General features: G+C 37.6%; 1 protein-coding gene and 1 pseudogene across 1 annotated transcript; one reads left to right on the top strand and one right to left on the bottom strand.

Moving 5' to 3' along the window:
• Positions 1-7,490: 7,490 nt before the first annotated feature.
• On the bottom strand, positions 7,491-9,286 carry LOC136219977 (uncharacterized). Its single transcript, XM_066007605.1, has one exon. It carries the CDS (start codon positions 9,105-9,107, stop codon positions 7,806-7,808), a length of 1,302 nt encoding a protein of 433 aa, XP_065863677.1. The 5' UTR covers positions 9,108-9,286; the 3' UTR covers positions 7,491-7,805.
• Positions 9,287-10,994: 1,708 nt separating this feature from the next.
• LOC136217496 (pentatricopeptide repeat-containing protein At1g80150, mitochondrial-like) lies at positions 10,995-14,284 on the top strand (annotated as a pseudogene).
• Positions 14,285-16,040: the final 1,756 nt, after the last annotated feature.

Raw genomic sequence — 16,040 nt, 5'->3', positions numbered from 1 at the left:
TATATCAAAGCATTTAAGCAGCCAGTCCTCTTCGAGCCAAACGTCATTCTGTACTTGTAATTTACCAACAATATCCCAACACCCTTTCGCATACGAACAATCAAAAAACAAGTGGTAATCATGCTCTATGTTGACCTTGCACATCGGACATTCGAACGGGACTCTTATGTGTCTATTGTGTAATCTCCACCTTGTAGGTAAGACCTTTGCTCCCACTTTCCAAAGTAGCACTCTAACCTTTGGCGGAACATCCAATTCCCACAACCTCCTCCACCCATTCACAGCCAGTCTATCACTTCTATTATCCTCCAGTACCCGGTAACCAGACTTCACAGAGTAAATTCCATCCTTAGTAAAGTTCCATATTAATCGATCTTGTCTTGGCTGCCATGGAATTGTTAATGTGAGAATAGCATTTGCATCATCCTGATCAAACAAGTTCATCACTTTACCCCTATTCCAAGTACGAGCCTCATTATCAATCAGACTCGAGACATTTAGATTGTCCATGTCCACAGGTCGCTCCGAACGAACATAAAAGTTCCTATCACGGGCCAACCATGCCTCCCCCCATATGCGGACCTGCTGTTCGTTACCAATTCTCCAGCGCATCCCCTGCAGGAGAAGATTCTTCGAAGCCCACACACTCCTCCAGACATAACTAGGATTAGTGCCTAATCTAGAGGTGAGAAAAGTATCATTTGGAAAATATTTAGCTTTGTATATCTTACTAACAAGCATGTGAGGATTATTCAGAAACTTCCAACGCTGCTTTCCCAATAAGGACACATTGTAGTCCTGCAAATCGCGGAATCCAAGACCCCCTTTCTCCTTCATGTAACTCAAACCGTCCCAGCTAACCCAGTGAATGTTTTTTCTGCCGTTTCCTTTCGTACCCCACCAATAGGAGTTCATGATTTTCTGAAGTTCAGAACAAACAGACTTCGGGATCAGAAACGCACTCATGCAAAATGTTGGTAAGGCTTGAGCAACCGATTTCAATAAAACCTCCTTACCCGCATTAGATAAGAACTTGAAACTCCAACTGCTAAGTCTTTTACGCAGGCGGGCAGATAGGAACTTAAAAATCTCTTTCTTAGATCTCCCAATAAGAGAAGGAAGTCATAGATACCTCCCAGCGTTCAGCGGTGAGAAGATGTGTAGCAATGAGCAGATTTCTGCCTGAAGCTCAGCTGAAACTGATTTGCTAAAGAAAATCCCTGACTTGTTCACATTAATAGCCTGACCAGAAGCTCCTTCATAGTCCTTTAGAATACCCTGAACTGTCAGACTCTCTTCCCGTGTAGCTTTAAAGAACAAAAAGCTGTCATCAGCAAATAGAAGATGATTTACACTAGGGGCCCCTGCAACTATCCGACAACCATGAATTCTCCCATCCTCTTCAGCTTTAAATAATAGTCATGAAAGCACTTCCGAGCAAATTATGAATAAATACGGGGATAGAGGGTCCCCCTGCCTCAGACCCCGACTCGGTCTAGCCAGCTCGATAAGTGATCCATTTAATGCGACTGAGAATGAGACTGAACTGACACAAAGCATGATCCACTCAATCCATCTATCATGAAACCCCATCCTGATCATTACTGCCTTCAAAAAACCCCAATCCACTTTGCTGATATCTAATTTCAAAGCCACATAACCTTCAAGGCCCCTGCTCTTACATTTCATATAGTGCAGTGACTCAAATGCAATAAATACGTTATCAATTAATGCTCTGCCTGGTACAAAGGCCGACTGACTCTCAGATATTATGTGAGGCAGAATCAGCTTGAGTCTGTTTGCCAGCACCTTCGCAATTAACTTGTATAGCACGTTACATAGTGAAATTGGTCTAAAATCAGACATATATTCAGCACCTTCACCTTTAAGAATCAGCACTATGATTGTATCATTCAAATGAGTAGGGAATTCCTTGTCATTCAACCACCCGATACACGCATTAAAGACCTCTGTCCCAATCAGATCCCAAAACTGCTGAAAGAATCCTAGACTTAACCCATCGGGTCCCGGGGATTTATCTGGGTTCATTTGGAAAATAGCAGCTTTGAACTCATCGATAGAAAAAGGAGCAATCAGCAACTCATTAAATTGTTCATGTATCGAAGATGGTAAAACATCAACGATCTCGTAGGAAGTGGTAGAAGAAGCAGAGAAAAGGTTGGAGAAGTAGGATTTTATAGTGCCACACATACCTGGGATCTCGGTGCAAATATCCCCAGAGTCGTTCCTTAATTTTGTGATCCGATTATTGCGTTGCCTGACATTAACACATGCGTGAAAGAATTTTGTATTTCTATCACCTCCCTTCAACCAGAAATTTTTCGCCCTCTGTTGCCAGTAATAATCTTCCATCTCTAATGCTTCATTTAACCGTGCCTGGATCTCCCCAAATCTGACAATTGACTGAGCATCCTGCTTGTCTCTTAGCCACATCAATTCTCTTTTTATTCGTGTTATCTTCCTTGTGAACCTCAATCTAAAATCACGACCCTATTGCTCCATTGAGGCCGAGCAAGCAGTGAGCTTCTCTACAATTCCCACCTGATTACAGCCCCTCCAATTCTGCCTGACCATCTCATTAAAGCCATTTTCCCGGATCCAACCCGTCTCAAACCGAAATCGGGCTCTGTTCTGAACACGGGTACCTAGCTCGGTCGACAACAAAATGGGAGAGTGGTCCAAGTAGGTAGACATTAAATTTCTGAAATTATAATTCGGAAAAGCAGAAAGCCATGCACCTGAGCCGACCTGTAAATCATGGGACTCAACAACATGAGAAAACGCCTGTATGATATAGTTAGGATAAAGAGGACCTCCCTTCTTCTCGTTCTGATTAAGGATACAGTTGAAATCTCCCAATACCACCCAAGGAAGAATAGATGTTGCTTCAATTGCCTGAATCAACTCCCAAGACTTCCATTGCTCGTTTCTATTTGCATACCCATAGAATCCCACAATCCTCCAATCCCCTCTTGCCTCATCCCGAACAGCCATCTCAATATGGTGATCTGAATATCCAGAAATACTAACTTCAGCTGATCTCTTCCAAAAGACTGCAAGACCTCCACTGTGGCCCCTGCTATCTACTGCAAAATTGTAGTCAAACTTAAATTTTCTTCGTAATGTCTCGATCTTGCCTTTACCGACTAGCGTTTCCATAAGAAAAATTAAACTGGGATTATGAGATTTTATCAAATCTCCTAAACAACGAATTGCACGGGAATTTCCCAAGCCCCTGCAGTTCCAACTCAAGCAGATCATAATCCCCGGCGGACCTGCACCTCAGGTCTCGCCGAATCACTCAAATTAGACGCTAATTTATCTGGATTAGTACCAGAAGTATTAGCCCCTTTAATCGAACCCTTTGGAATTAACTCTTCAATCTGATGTGAAGGATTGCCAACTTCCTCTGACCCCTTCTCTCTTCGCCGTTTCTTTTGTTCAAGAACTGTCAGGACAGAATCCTCCTCCATAGCTACCTCCTCTTCAGTAATCTCCACAATTTTGTTGACTAAAGGCTTCTGATAGGTACCTCTAGCCACCTCACGATACTGTTCACGGGGAATTTGCATAGGCTTAGTCAGAATAGTCTGACGCCGAATACTTGACTTGTTTATCTCATACTCGGTTGCCTTCATATTGATTTCCCGCAATGGCATTTTCCCTGGCACAATCTGCCCTTCACTACTTCCTCCAGTCTTCTCCCTCAGCCATTTCGACCCGGTATTCTCTAGACCTCGTCTTGGAGTAGCTCGCAGCCACTCCCCCCATTCCCTCTTGATGCTCTTAGAATCATACTGAAAATTGAGTTCACAGAAGCGTTCTGAATGCCCCAGCATTCCACAAATATAGCAAAAGGTAGATAGCCTCTCATATCTGAATTGGATATAGCCCCCTTCAAAAGTAGACCCCTTTATCTTCTTGCATCGCTTTAGTGGTTTGAGCACATCCACAAGAACCCGCAAACGCATGTACTGCCTTCTCCCTCCCACATTATTGTTAATATCATACTCAATAAACTCCCCAATGAAGTTAGCAATTTTCTTTCCCACCTCTTCTGACATAAGACTAGCTGGTAGCTCAGTAACCTGGATCCAAAAGGGTACTTGAGTCAAGGGAATGTCTCCTGCTGCTCTCTCAGGTGGCCATTCATCCCATACTAGTAGATGGTTGGCAAAGGACCAAGGTCCCCCTGCCATAATTCTATCCCGGTCTGCTCGATGAAAAAATTCAAAACAATACAAGTTTGAATCAACTTCAGTGATAGTAATACCTCTCCCTGGTCTCCACAAGTCTGCTAATTTATTTTTCATCACAGAAAAATTTACAGACCTTTCAGACAAGAATCTCCCAATCATACATAATTCACTCCTTTGCTCCATTGGATTTGAATTCATTCCCAGCAAATTCAGTTCATCATGCTCCCCTTCCTCAATCTCCAAACCTTCCAATTCATCCTCTACCCCAGCCATTTGTTCTTAATTTACCAAATCCACAATTTCCCCAAATCAATTTTTAGGCCCAAAACACCTCAACAAGTCTCAATTCCTCCTTACCAATGCCAATTCCAAACAAAACCTAACAGCAGATAAAAAACAGAAATAAACTGCAGCACCCCCAGCCCCTTACCTCTCGAATCCCGTTTCACTTATAATTTCGGGGGAACAGCCGCAGTCGAGAAACAGGCCTGGAGATAGCACAGTCGTCGTCGGAACACAAGATCAGGCTGTCGTCGGAAACAGAGTCGTCGCCTGAAGTCGGAACCTAGAACCGTCGTCGGAATAGCACGGCTGAGAAAGGCGGCAGATGGTAAAAACCTAGCTCTAACGAGAAGAGAATAGCGCTCTAACGAGAAGAGAAAAAAAGATTTAAAATTTTTAAGTGGATGATTTATTAAATTTATACTTTGTTAAATTTGTAATATTTTTTGTTTTATTTATTGATTTTTAACGGGTAAGGGTACTCGTGGGTACCCGTGAATTAAATGGAATGGGTATGAGATACAAAACATATACCCGTTAGGGTAATAGGAAGGGTACGGGTAATTAAAAAATAAACGGATAAAGGTTTGGGATTGACACTACCCGCGGGTACCCTACCCGTTGCCATCCCTATCTATTTCTGATGCGAGATTCAGTTTATTCGTGGTCCATTGTCATCCATTCGGGACGCCCTTTGCTTAGGTCATCTATATCAGCGACAGTCACTCAGATTGGGTCATTATTACAGACTCACTAGCTTCTGCCTATTTCGTCCTCGAACCACACATCGTACGTAGAGAGTCAGTTCTGATACCAATTGTAACAACTTGGTCTAATATTATGTAAATATTGTCTGTTTTGGCCAAATCCAACACCTTGAGTCTCACAGTTTTAAAACGTGTCAACATGTATTCAATTCTTATATTACTAATAACCTTCAATCACTCTCTCTTTCCATTTTCGATGTAGGATTCAGTTCATTCTATCTCTATCGTCATCTCTTAAAGTCGTTTCTTATTCAGACCTTCTATCCCGGTGTCATTCACTCCTCACCGGTTGTTATATGATGTTTAAAAAGTTTAATGTGATAATTAAATAAATCAATATATTCAAATTGTTTACTAAATATAAATAAATTGATCTATGTTAAGATTAAGGATGAAATTTTACTATTTCATACTTTAAGCAACAAATTTCAACTTTATATTACCATGGTTACTACCACTCCAAAGGCTCTAGCCTAGGTAGCTAGGCCTAAGATTCTAAAATCATATGGAAAAACCAAATTGATATGAATAAAACCGAAAAGGAAAAAGGAAAAGGAAAATCTAGAAATTGATATTAGATTTGTTAAATAAAACCTAAAAAGTCACCTATAATTCTTTAGAGAAAAATAAAAAAGTTACCTATGTATAATTAATAGTATCTCTTTTAGAAACCCTACAAAAGTGTATGAGTGTAGATATAATCAATTAATTTCAATTTTAGCACAGTAGTAGTTGAATTAACTTCAATTTCAGCACAGTGGTTGAATTTACTTCGAACAGGAAAGGAACTGCCAAATAAATGGACATTCAAACAAAACCCACATTTATTGAAAGTCTTTATCATAAGAATATTGGAAATCCTTTTTTTTTTTTTAATATGCATTAATTTGAGAATGTATTCAAGGGTGGAGTTTATAAAAAAAAATATTCACATTGTAATGTTAAGTATCAAGATAACTAATGACTCGGTTTATGTCGGGATAGAAAGTCTAAAGAAAGAACGGCTATAAGGGTGTTGGCGATGGAGCAGAAATGAACTGAATTGTAGATCAAAAATAGAAATAGAGTGATTGAGACTTACTAGTAAGATAGATTTTTAATATATGTAAACATATTTTAAAGTCGTAAAGCCTAGAGTATTAGATTTAGGAGCTAATGTGGTATAATATGAGTTGAGCTTGTTGAAACTCTTCAAGTGTCTAAAATAAGACAAAGAAAAGATCAACGAGGGGACTGAGGACTCTGCTCCACTGTTTAAGTCATCAATGAGAATAATATTGAAAAGTATGTGGTTCTCATTCTGATGTTTAAGTTAGCGATGAGAATGTTACTGAAAATTATATAGTTTACATCTGAAATAGTTGAACCTGTAATTCTACAAATCAGGATGTCAAATTCGGATATAAATGTACACTACCTTGAAATCTCTTTTAATTAACACATGTGACTTCGGTTGCGGTAGGAAGAGATATCCAATGGCGAATACATAGCTGCTCTACTAGAGGAGCATTTTTACACTTACCTATATAGTGTTTTCTTGTTCATGATATGAAATTGGACTACGAAATGGGCCAAAAAAAATTTCAACAGATAATTTTGGAAGGATGATCTTGCATCTCAAACCCTCGATTTATCGGGAAAAAAAAGGATCAGAATCATCCATCCGGTGGCCAGAGGCTGAAACCTTCTATCTCTCTTATGGAAATACCTCATTGGTTGAGGTGTAATACAATTAATTATATGATATCAAGATAATGAACCAATGCAATTATGATTAAAATACTTGGGGGAAGAATCTATCTAACTCGAATCTGAATTAATCCGGACTGTCGTTTTAGGATACCTGATGGTTAGAAAAAATATATATATATATTAACCAGACGGTTACACTAACCATTAACCGTACTAATAGGCTTATAAAACTAAAGGATCAAGATTCCATTATTTTGTATTCATTTGAAACCTTGATGAAGTAAAGATAAAAAAGATATAAAATAAAAAGATAAGCAAGAATCAAGATCTTACATTAGATACCACCTACGAACATGGCAATGATAATAGGCAACAACAAAAAAGGGTTCGTAGACCCTCCAGTTTGTCCAGTTCCACCGAACATGTGTGACCATGTGAGTATCCAAAACTCAATCAAAACCTTTGCTATCAATGCATTTAATATTACATAACACAATTTCTTTGTCACTTTCATCACACTAAATCCAAATTCCAAAATCAACACAGATAGATAGATATATCAAATTAAAGAATACATACCCAAACAAACAGTGACTCACTCACTTTCACCTATCAACTTCACTCAAACTCAATCTCCTCCTCCTCCTCCATGTTTATATACTCATTCCACCTGCGTTTTCTTCATACTTTTCAAGCCACATTACAGTAATATTTAATAATTAGCTTTAACTATAGGGAATAATCATAATAATTTGCATATATAGACCATAGTTTTTGAAATATAACAAAAATTAATTAATACAAGATCATAACCAAATGTACTGTGTAATTATTCTTCAGTTCTTCATCCTCTCACAGCTAATAATGAAGGAATTGCAGATAGATTTGGTGTAGCATTCTTATTTGAAGTCTTTCCATCTTTTGAAGGTTTTCCAAAGGCTCTCATTGGACTAGCAAATGCCCAACTCCAGCTTCTACTTCGACCGTGTGCAAGAGGACCTGCTGAAACTGGCGGCGCGTGTGAGTGCGCGTGAGTGTGAGAGTGGGAGTGAGATGTTTTTCCGTTCATGTCTTCAGCTGATGATGAAACCCAATAAGATGATGAAGAAGAAGAGGAAGAAGAGGAAGTAATCATGAACCCACCGAATATACCGCCGCATTTGACTCTTTCTTTCATGTTTGAAGTAGCTGTGGATGATGACTTTGGCTTGCCTTCCCTCTGTGATTCCACTCTTCTTAGTGTGCAGTCGCCGAATCCAGTTGATATTCTTTCGAAGAAATCGCCGGAGAAGCTCCGGCTACCGCATCCTACGGATCTGGATCTCGAAACCTTCCGTTCGAAAGATGATGCGGAGGCGGAAGCGGAAGCGGAAGCGGAGGCGGTTGTTTGACTGTTTGGACTTTCTTCATCTTCCACAACTACAATGTCTGTTTTCTCCTTTGGCTTCAGCATTGAACCGCCGTTTGTTGATGTGAACGATGAAACTCTATCGGTTTTCTTCGACGCACTAGTTTTCGACGAGGAAGAGAGGTAGAGAAAAGACCAGAATCCGCCTCCGCCTCCACTTCCACCTCTTCTTCTCGGACTAAAATCGTCTCTGTCGTAAGCGGCGGCATCTAAGAAATGATTCCTCGCCGGTGCAGATGTGGATTTGCTTCTCTTGAAAACGATGTCACGATCTGATGACGATGATGCAGCCGTGATTTTCTTCTTCTTCTTCGCTAACAGGAAAGGAATCCTTGCTCTTCTGGTGTAGTATTCTTGATACTGGTGGCTGCTGTTACTCCGGCCGCCTTTTGTTGGAGTAGGACGGACCATAACCGATGATAGAGAAGCAGCAGAAGTAGAAGAACCAGCAGCAGTAGTAGTAATAACGCCATTGCTAACACCTACACTAGCAATATCAGATCTAAACGAAGGAGACGAAGAGGAAGAGGAAGAACCGCGAATCGGAAGAGGAAAAGAAGAAGAAACGAGTTTTCCGAGCTTTTCCTGAAGACAGAAAGCGCAGATCCCGCCTGGATTATTTCTGTAGGGATGATCACTGCATTGCATTCCATCTCCGATATCGTCTTCACCTATGCCAACTCTACCTCCTCCTCCTCCGGCGGCGGCGGCGGCAGCTACTTTGATGATTCCGTCCATTGTGATATGGGAGGTTCTTCTTGATGGTTGATAGTGTGATGGTGTTATGTAGAGAGAGAAAGAGAGAGGGAAATGCAAACAAAAGGAAGAGCAGATATGGTCAGAAAGTGTAATTGAGTGGAAAAGAAAGGAAAAAATATGGCATTGAAGACTGGGGGGAGAGTCCCCAGGAGCACGTGGAATACTGACTTAATCTTATATAATAATTTTCATAAAAAGACAACCAAAAGATGACCCTATTACTTAAAAACAATTAGAGAAATCAGGTTTAGAGGAGCATTTGTAATGTAAAAACACGGGTTTATAGAGACAACTTGACTGATACAGTATGATTGATACGAAATCATTTTTTTTTTTAGTATTTATAACATATAAAACCATATAGAACGTATATATAAGATAACACGATTTAGACACGAAACACGAAATTGCTACCTCTACTCGGGTTGATGGCATGTTCTTATTGATGAATACTACTAAACTGAAATGATAAAGTTAAACTTTTAAAATAGTAATAATTAAAATAAATAAATTTATAATAATAAAAATGCTTCTTATAATAATAATGAATTATTGAACTTAATTGAAATTATTAATACTGAAATTTAAATTTTTGGGAGCATCCTTTCTCGGCTCGCATTTGTGTCTTCCTATATTGAGAATAGATTGTGATGATCTTGATCCGTCATTGTATTCAAAGAAATGCCTTGACTTGCACTTGTTCTGATGGTCTTGATTTTCGCTTGTATTCATTGTCTTGATTTTCACTTGCACTTATGGTCTTGACCTGCACCTGCATCCATGGTCTTGATTTGGCTTACAAAAGCCCTCACCTTCCTTAGGATTCATTATCTCCAACTTCATGGTTGATCTCAATATTGATGTTTTTCTAGTCTTCATGCGTCGATTTGATTGGAACGCCCTCGATTGGCCTCAACTCGCTAATTTGAAATATTTACAATGAGTCAAAATGGATCTTTTCTTAATTCGAGCTGCCATCACCTTTTGGAATCCTAGCTATCATGTGTTCTGTTTCGGTCATCAAGAGTCGTGTCCTCTCTTGGAAGAGTTCGAGGCCATCATAGGTTACCACTTCACATTGCCTCCTAGACCCGCCTTTCTATATCTTGATCCTTCGTATCCTGGGCTGATGTGTTCTCCTCTATAGCTCTCTATAGCGAGGGTCCACTCTTTGATTGATCATAAAAACTTTATCAAACTACCGGACCTCATTAGTCATGTTCAGGGTGTTTCTCCTTCATCTATTGGATTCAATAATTCAGTTAGATTTATTCTTCTTAGCCAGTTTCTTCTGGTTTCTTCTAATGGGAAGTGAGATTACAACATTCTGGCTTTGCTTCCCAAGATGAGGAATGGTCATTCTACTTATCCCACTATCCTGATTGAGACACGACTGAGTCTTGACAAGTGTAAGAGAGGTTGGATGATTGGAAAATCCCCTCGATTAGCCGGGAGTCCCCTGTTGCTTCAGTTATTATCTAGTTTCCTCTCCCAATTTCCACATTATATTTTTTCGATTCTTATTTATTTATTTATTTATTTTTCTTCGCTTCATCTCCTTTTTAGATTTGGCATCAAGAGAAATTCAAGATGGTGAACCCTCCTGTCACCCGGTTCGATACGACGGGTCCATATTCATCTTATTCTCCTAGGTAGTATACCCATCAGACTTTGAGAGTGTGAGGCTTGTCTTTTGATCACTGGAGGAATTGCTTGGAGAATACCCAAGATCAGGATATTATGTAGATGTGCCCATGATGGGGTTTATCACATGTGTCTACTGGATTTGGGGGGAAGAAGACGTTTTGTGCAGGTATTCGCTCATCCTCCTGTTATCACCCTTCACTTGTGTCTCGCCAATATAACATGAGGCAGATCCTGATTACTGATCTCGAGAAAATCGAGGTTCATCCTTTGACTGCCCGGGATGTGGCTAATTTAGAAATCAATTGGGACAGATGCCTTGCTACCCATGGTTGTCGATCATGGCACGATTATACTTCTGAGCTTATTGTTGCTTGGCATATCCCTGACTTCGTCCTGCACTTCGGGGCTACTTTCGTCACCAAGACTTGTATAAGGAGAGAGCGCTTTCTTTAAAGGCTCAGATCTGTAGGAGAGCGTATGAGGGATTTGTGAGTGTTTATTGTTTTATGGCATGATAGGAGTTTGTAGCTTATGTAAGTGTTTCATGGTAGAATATCATTTTCATTTTGTTGTAACTCTATTGTAAAGCAGGATTTGTATTTTCTGTGGGCGTTTCAATGAAACGGGAATGGTGGTTTATCTATTTGGGTAAAGTGAAGACTTGCGGTGTATGTATGTATTTAGGTGGAACAGAAACTCGCGGTTTATATATATATATATATGGAAATTTGCGGTTTGTATATGTATTTGGGTGGAAAAGGTATATAACTCATGATAGTTTAGATATGCATATCAGTTGATTCTAAAGATTCCAATCATTCTCATTCGATATATTCACGCCTCGTTTAGTTACGACCAATAGAAATATTCAGCCAATTATACATTAATTCTTTGAATTGCTCAAAATACAACCATAGTCGTCGATACCCGTCCTTTTGAGGTTTTCGGATCTCGACTATTCTTCTAACTCTCACTTTTTATCCCGAAATTTTTAAAGGAGCATCCCATGGGGTTTTCACTCATTGGGATTCCCTTTTGTTTCTTTGATGCTTGTTGGGCGAATTCCACAAGTGCACGGTTTCGCTTGTAGTAATAAAAGATATCGATCCCACAGAGAACGTTTTATATTTTGATTAAAAATTACTGTTTTGATTAAATTCGTTTCCTCGAGGTTTATAGAAAATCGTTAATGGTTTAAATGGTTTCTAATTCTAATTATGATTACAATTACAATTACAATTATAGAGATTAATATCTAGATTATGACTTATTCCAAGGTTAATTTATACTAAGCAAAAACACAATTTTAAACTTTGGTTTGTTTAAAATAGATGTAATAAATTACCAATTAATTCCATTTAAAGGAATTGAACTGTTACCAATCTTTACTTTCGGTCTAAGACTGAAAACCTTAATCAAATTCGAAATCTAAACCCGATTATTCGAATTATCGTTATGACCAAATGTAAATCCAAATTTGCTTAAGTGTTCAACAAAGTTTGCATGAGGAAATACCAAATTGCTTTCCAAGTATTTTTACATGAAAACACCAATTAATATAACTACAAGAAAAAGAGCTTTTAATGATCAAAGTTTAATATGGGGTAAGAATACACTCATTAAAAATACGTTTTCAAAACATTTAATGAGTGGATAAATACAATGCTACTATTATTGACTAAAATATATTTTTTCTCAATTTCACTAAAGATTTTCACTCATTTTCCCTTATATTTTTACCGCCCTTACCTTCCTCCCAATTTTTCAAGGGTTACGGATTTAGGCTTTCCCCCAATTTTTCACTTTACTCCAAATTTCAGACCTTGATAGTTGTCCATTGCTTCACCTAATCGAGCCCTTCACACCATCAGCAGAAGTCTGACCCACCTCCTCCCATGCATCGGCTTCTGTCATTCACCACCATGGGCATTCATTCCACTCCAATGTTGATCTACTTCCAATTTCTTTCTATTCTACCTTTTCTTTCTCCTCTACCTTTTTAGATCTAGCAATTGAAGCAGCATTTCTCGAACCAATCCTAGCTTGTTTATCCCGATGAGGGTTTATGAATCACTCAAACGAGCCTTTAATGGAAGGAAGAATCTCCAATTGAAAGTTTTCTCCTCACCCGTGTGTCCTCTGCTACTTCTATGGTGCTGCTCTGTGCACTGCTGTCGCTCATGTATCTTTTCGATTTTAGAATCTATGTAAAAAAATTGATGGTCGATATGTTTGCCTGACGTCAGGTCTTCACTGGAGTGGTTTGTCATAGGAGTTCAAGATAGGATTGTCCTCTGCACCTTGAAACGATCAGTGGTGAAGAGTGGAAATAAATCAAGGTAAGTTTTCAAATGTCTATAACTTGATATTGTGAATTTGACAAGATCTATAATCATCTCAATGCAATAAATTGACACATTTATATGATGATATGAATTAAACAATCCAATAAACCATCAAAATAGTACTTTGATTTTTTTATCATGAGAAAAAGAGGCGAGGCATACTTTTTTGTTGTTTCTTATCCTCAGATTCTGCCCCTCTGCTTCTGTTATTGCGTCAACTGGTAGTCATGCAGTTCTACCTATTCACATTGTACTCAACTGGTAGCCCTTATTAATCTAAAAGTTGAGCAAGACCCTGATAAGTTCTTTAAAATTTTCAAAGCTAATGCTCATAATTGGCTTGTGGTTGAGAATCGATTTGCATTGGAAGACTCTGTTTCTGGTTTAGCTGGTGCTCGCTGGTTTGATTAAATTGAGCATTTGCTTGAGCACCAAAAAACTCTTCCATAAGGTAGGTGTGGAGGTTTTATTGTGAGGATTATAATGCTACATATGGTAAGGGAAGAATGACTAAGAATGTTATTGATGCTTTTTATGATATGCATTTGTAAATTGCATGGGTGTAAGAGGACTGCAAAAATTTTCTATGCTGCCCTTAAAGTTTTGACAGTGTCTTATGATCTAGAAGCGATTAAGGAATTTCTTACCAATGCTACTAAGAAGTTTAACATTATATTATGGTATTTATTAAGTTAACATTGTTATTAGGTCTTTTTGTGAAATGAATATTGTGGATAGATCATATCTGGTCATGGTGCAAAGCAAACAGTTGGGGATAAGACCTGTTGTGGTTACATATACAATACTGGTGTTAGCATTTTATAAGAATAATCAATTTGAGATTGTTAATGGCTTGTGGGACCTTATGGTGCTTAAGGTGTGCTTACCCAACCTTGCAAGATTTAATGTTAGGATTCAATATCTTGTGAAAATATGATATGCTAATGATGTAATGAATTTGATGCAAAGAATTGGGATTTTCCTGATGAAGTTACATATAATTTGGTTACCAAAGGGTTTTGTCAGGGTGGGAATCTTTAATTGTACTCAGTTTTACATGGTAAAGGGTATAAGCCTAATGTGAAAATTTTCCAAACCATGATTCATTATTTACTAAATCATATATGTATTACTTGGACCGTTTTAGTATGCTATGCCTATTAGTTATTAAAGCATTTGAAAGGGGAATTTTGTAACCTTTTCTGATAGAATTCATACTTCCATAATTTGGCTAATTAAGAACATGGAGTTTTAATGGAATTTTTTTTTCAATTCTAATTTCCTTTTTCATTTATGCTCAATATTATAATGTGCATTATCCAGATGGTGGTATCATATTCATTAGTTTTCTCTAGCTTTATTATCGAAAGAGTGGGGCAGCAGGTTGTTTGTTTTGACTACTAGTAGTTGGTTTGCTTAGTGTGGTTTCTGCAAGATTTTATTGGATGTGTTAATAATTCATGTGGATACATGATACCACTGGTGTCTTCTATACTTTGGCTTTCGCTTTGCGATGCTGTAATTGATTTACAATGGTTCTTCTAATAGAGGATGTACAAAAAACTTTTCTTTGTAATGGTTCTACCTGAATTTTCATATGTTTATATATCTTATTTGAATTTGATTTTAATTGAATTTTGATGAATTTCTTTTAATTTATTATACATATAGCGCAATGGCATCTACGACATTCAAATGAGTAGTAACGAAGTGACAAAGTTTTGTATTAGCATATGTGAGTCATCACAAGGAAGAACTTGGAAGATTAAGGTTTGTCTTTGTAAATTGCCTTAGAATTATTTATTTATATTTTATTTGATGAGTTTCCATTCTATACCTTGAAAGACAAATTTTTAAAATCAGTTTGAAGTTAACGATTCACCATTTTCTTTACATTCGTTTTAGTGAAGTAGAACTGCGTGAGAACATGAGATGGAAAAGAAATATCCTTTAATTACACCAATAGATTTGAAGCTACATCTGATATATTTTTTTATAACTGATCAGCTTGATATAAGATTCATACTTACCATCATTAACTGTTTCCTTTTGATAATTTATGAAAGCATGCACCATTTTTACAGACCGTTTCAATTAAAAAATTAAGGCATTCAATTTTACTTGTTCTTTATATTGATTTTCTCAGTTCTATTGGAACCTCTCTTCATTCAATTAAAGCATGCAAAACTGAACTTTGATCTTTGTCTCATAATGGTTGGTTTATTTTTTTTCTTTGCTATTTGCGTCACTATGCACTTCAATGCTCTTAAACATGGTAGACATCCATTGCTTACCCTGTTGAAACTGTGACTTTTGGATATGTGCAACTCTACAACTTGTGAAACTCTATGATCCGTTAGCAAACCATCAATTACTTGTACCTAGTTCCTATTTGTTGTTAGTTTATTGATTTAATTGTTCTTGTGATGATAATTTTCATTATATTACAATTAGATACTAATTCTATCGAAACAAAACTAACAAATATTCGCATCACGTGCTTTCTTTTGTAATTAGAGATGCATATGTATTTCAAATCACGACTGTTGTGTGTTTTCATCTACTGATGTGTTTTCATCTGCTATGGCTTAACAACTTGTTCATAGATTATATGCTCTTAGGATTGAAATTTGGCATTGATAATTATTTTTGGAAAGATTGTTCTTTTGCATTCAAGACTTAGCAATCATGATGTGGAAATTCTATCAATAGCATGTAATATTTTTCTTCTTTTAATACTTGTATAATGGTTTTTTTAATCGATTGCATATCAAATTCTTTTATATTCTTCTTTTCTCATTTCTTACGCAGATTTTGACATGTTTGATGCCCAATAAGAGCATTCTCTATCCATTAAATAACTTGCTCCTAGATTAGTTGCTTTTAGGATTGAACTTTGTTATTGGTATATGACTGAGTT

This window comes from Euphorbia lathyris, chromosome 2, assembly GCF_963576675.1.
Source record: "Euphorbia lathyris chromosome 2, ddEupLath1.1, whole genome shotgun sequence".
Lineage (NCBI taxonomy): Eukaryota > Viridiplantae > Streptophyta > Magnoliopsida > Malpighiales > Euphorbiaceae > Euphorbia > Euphorbia lathyris.
The sequence above is the reverse complement of the archived record's forward strand: the minus strand, read 5'-3'. Positions and strand labels throughout refer to the sequence as shown.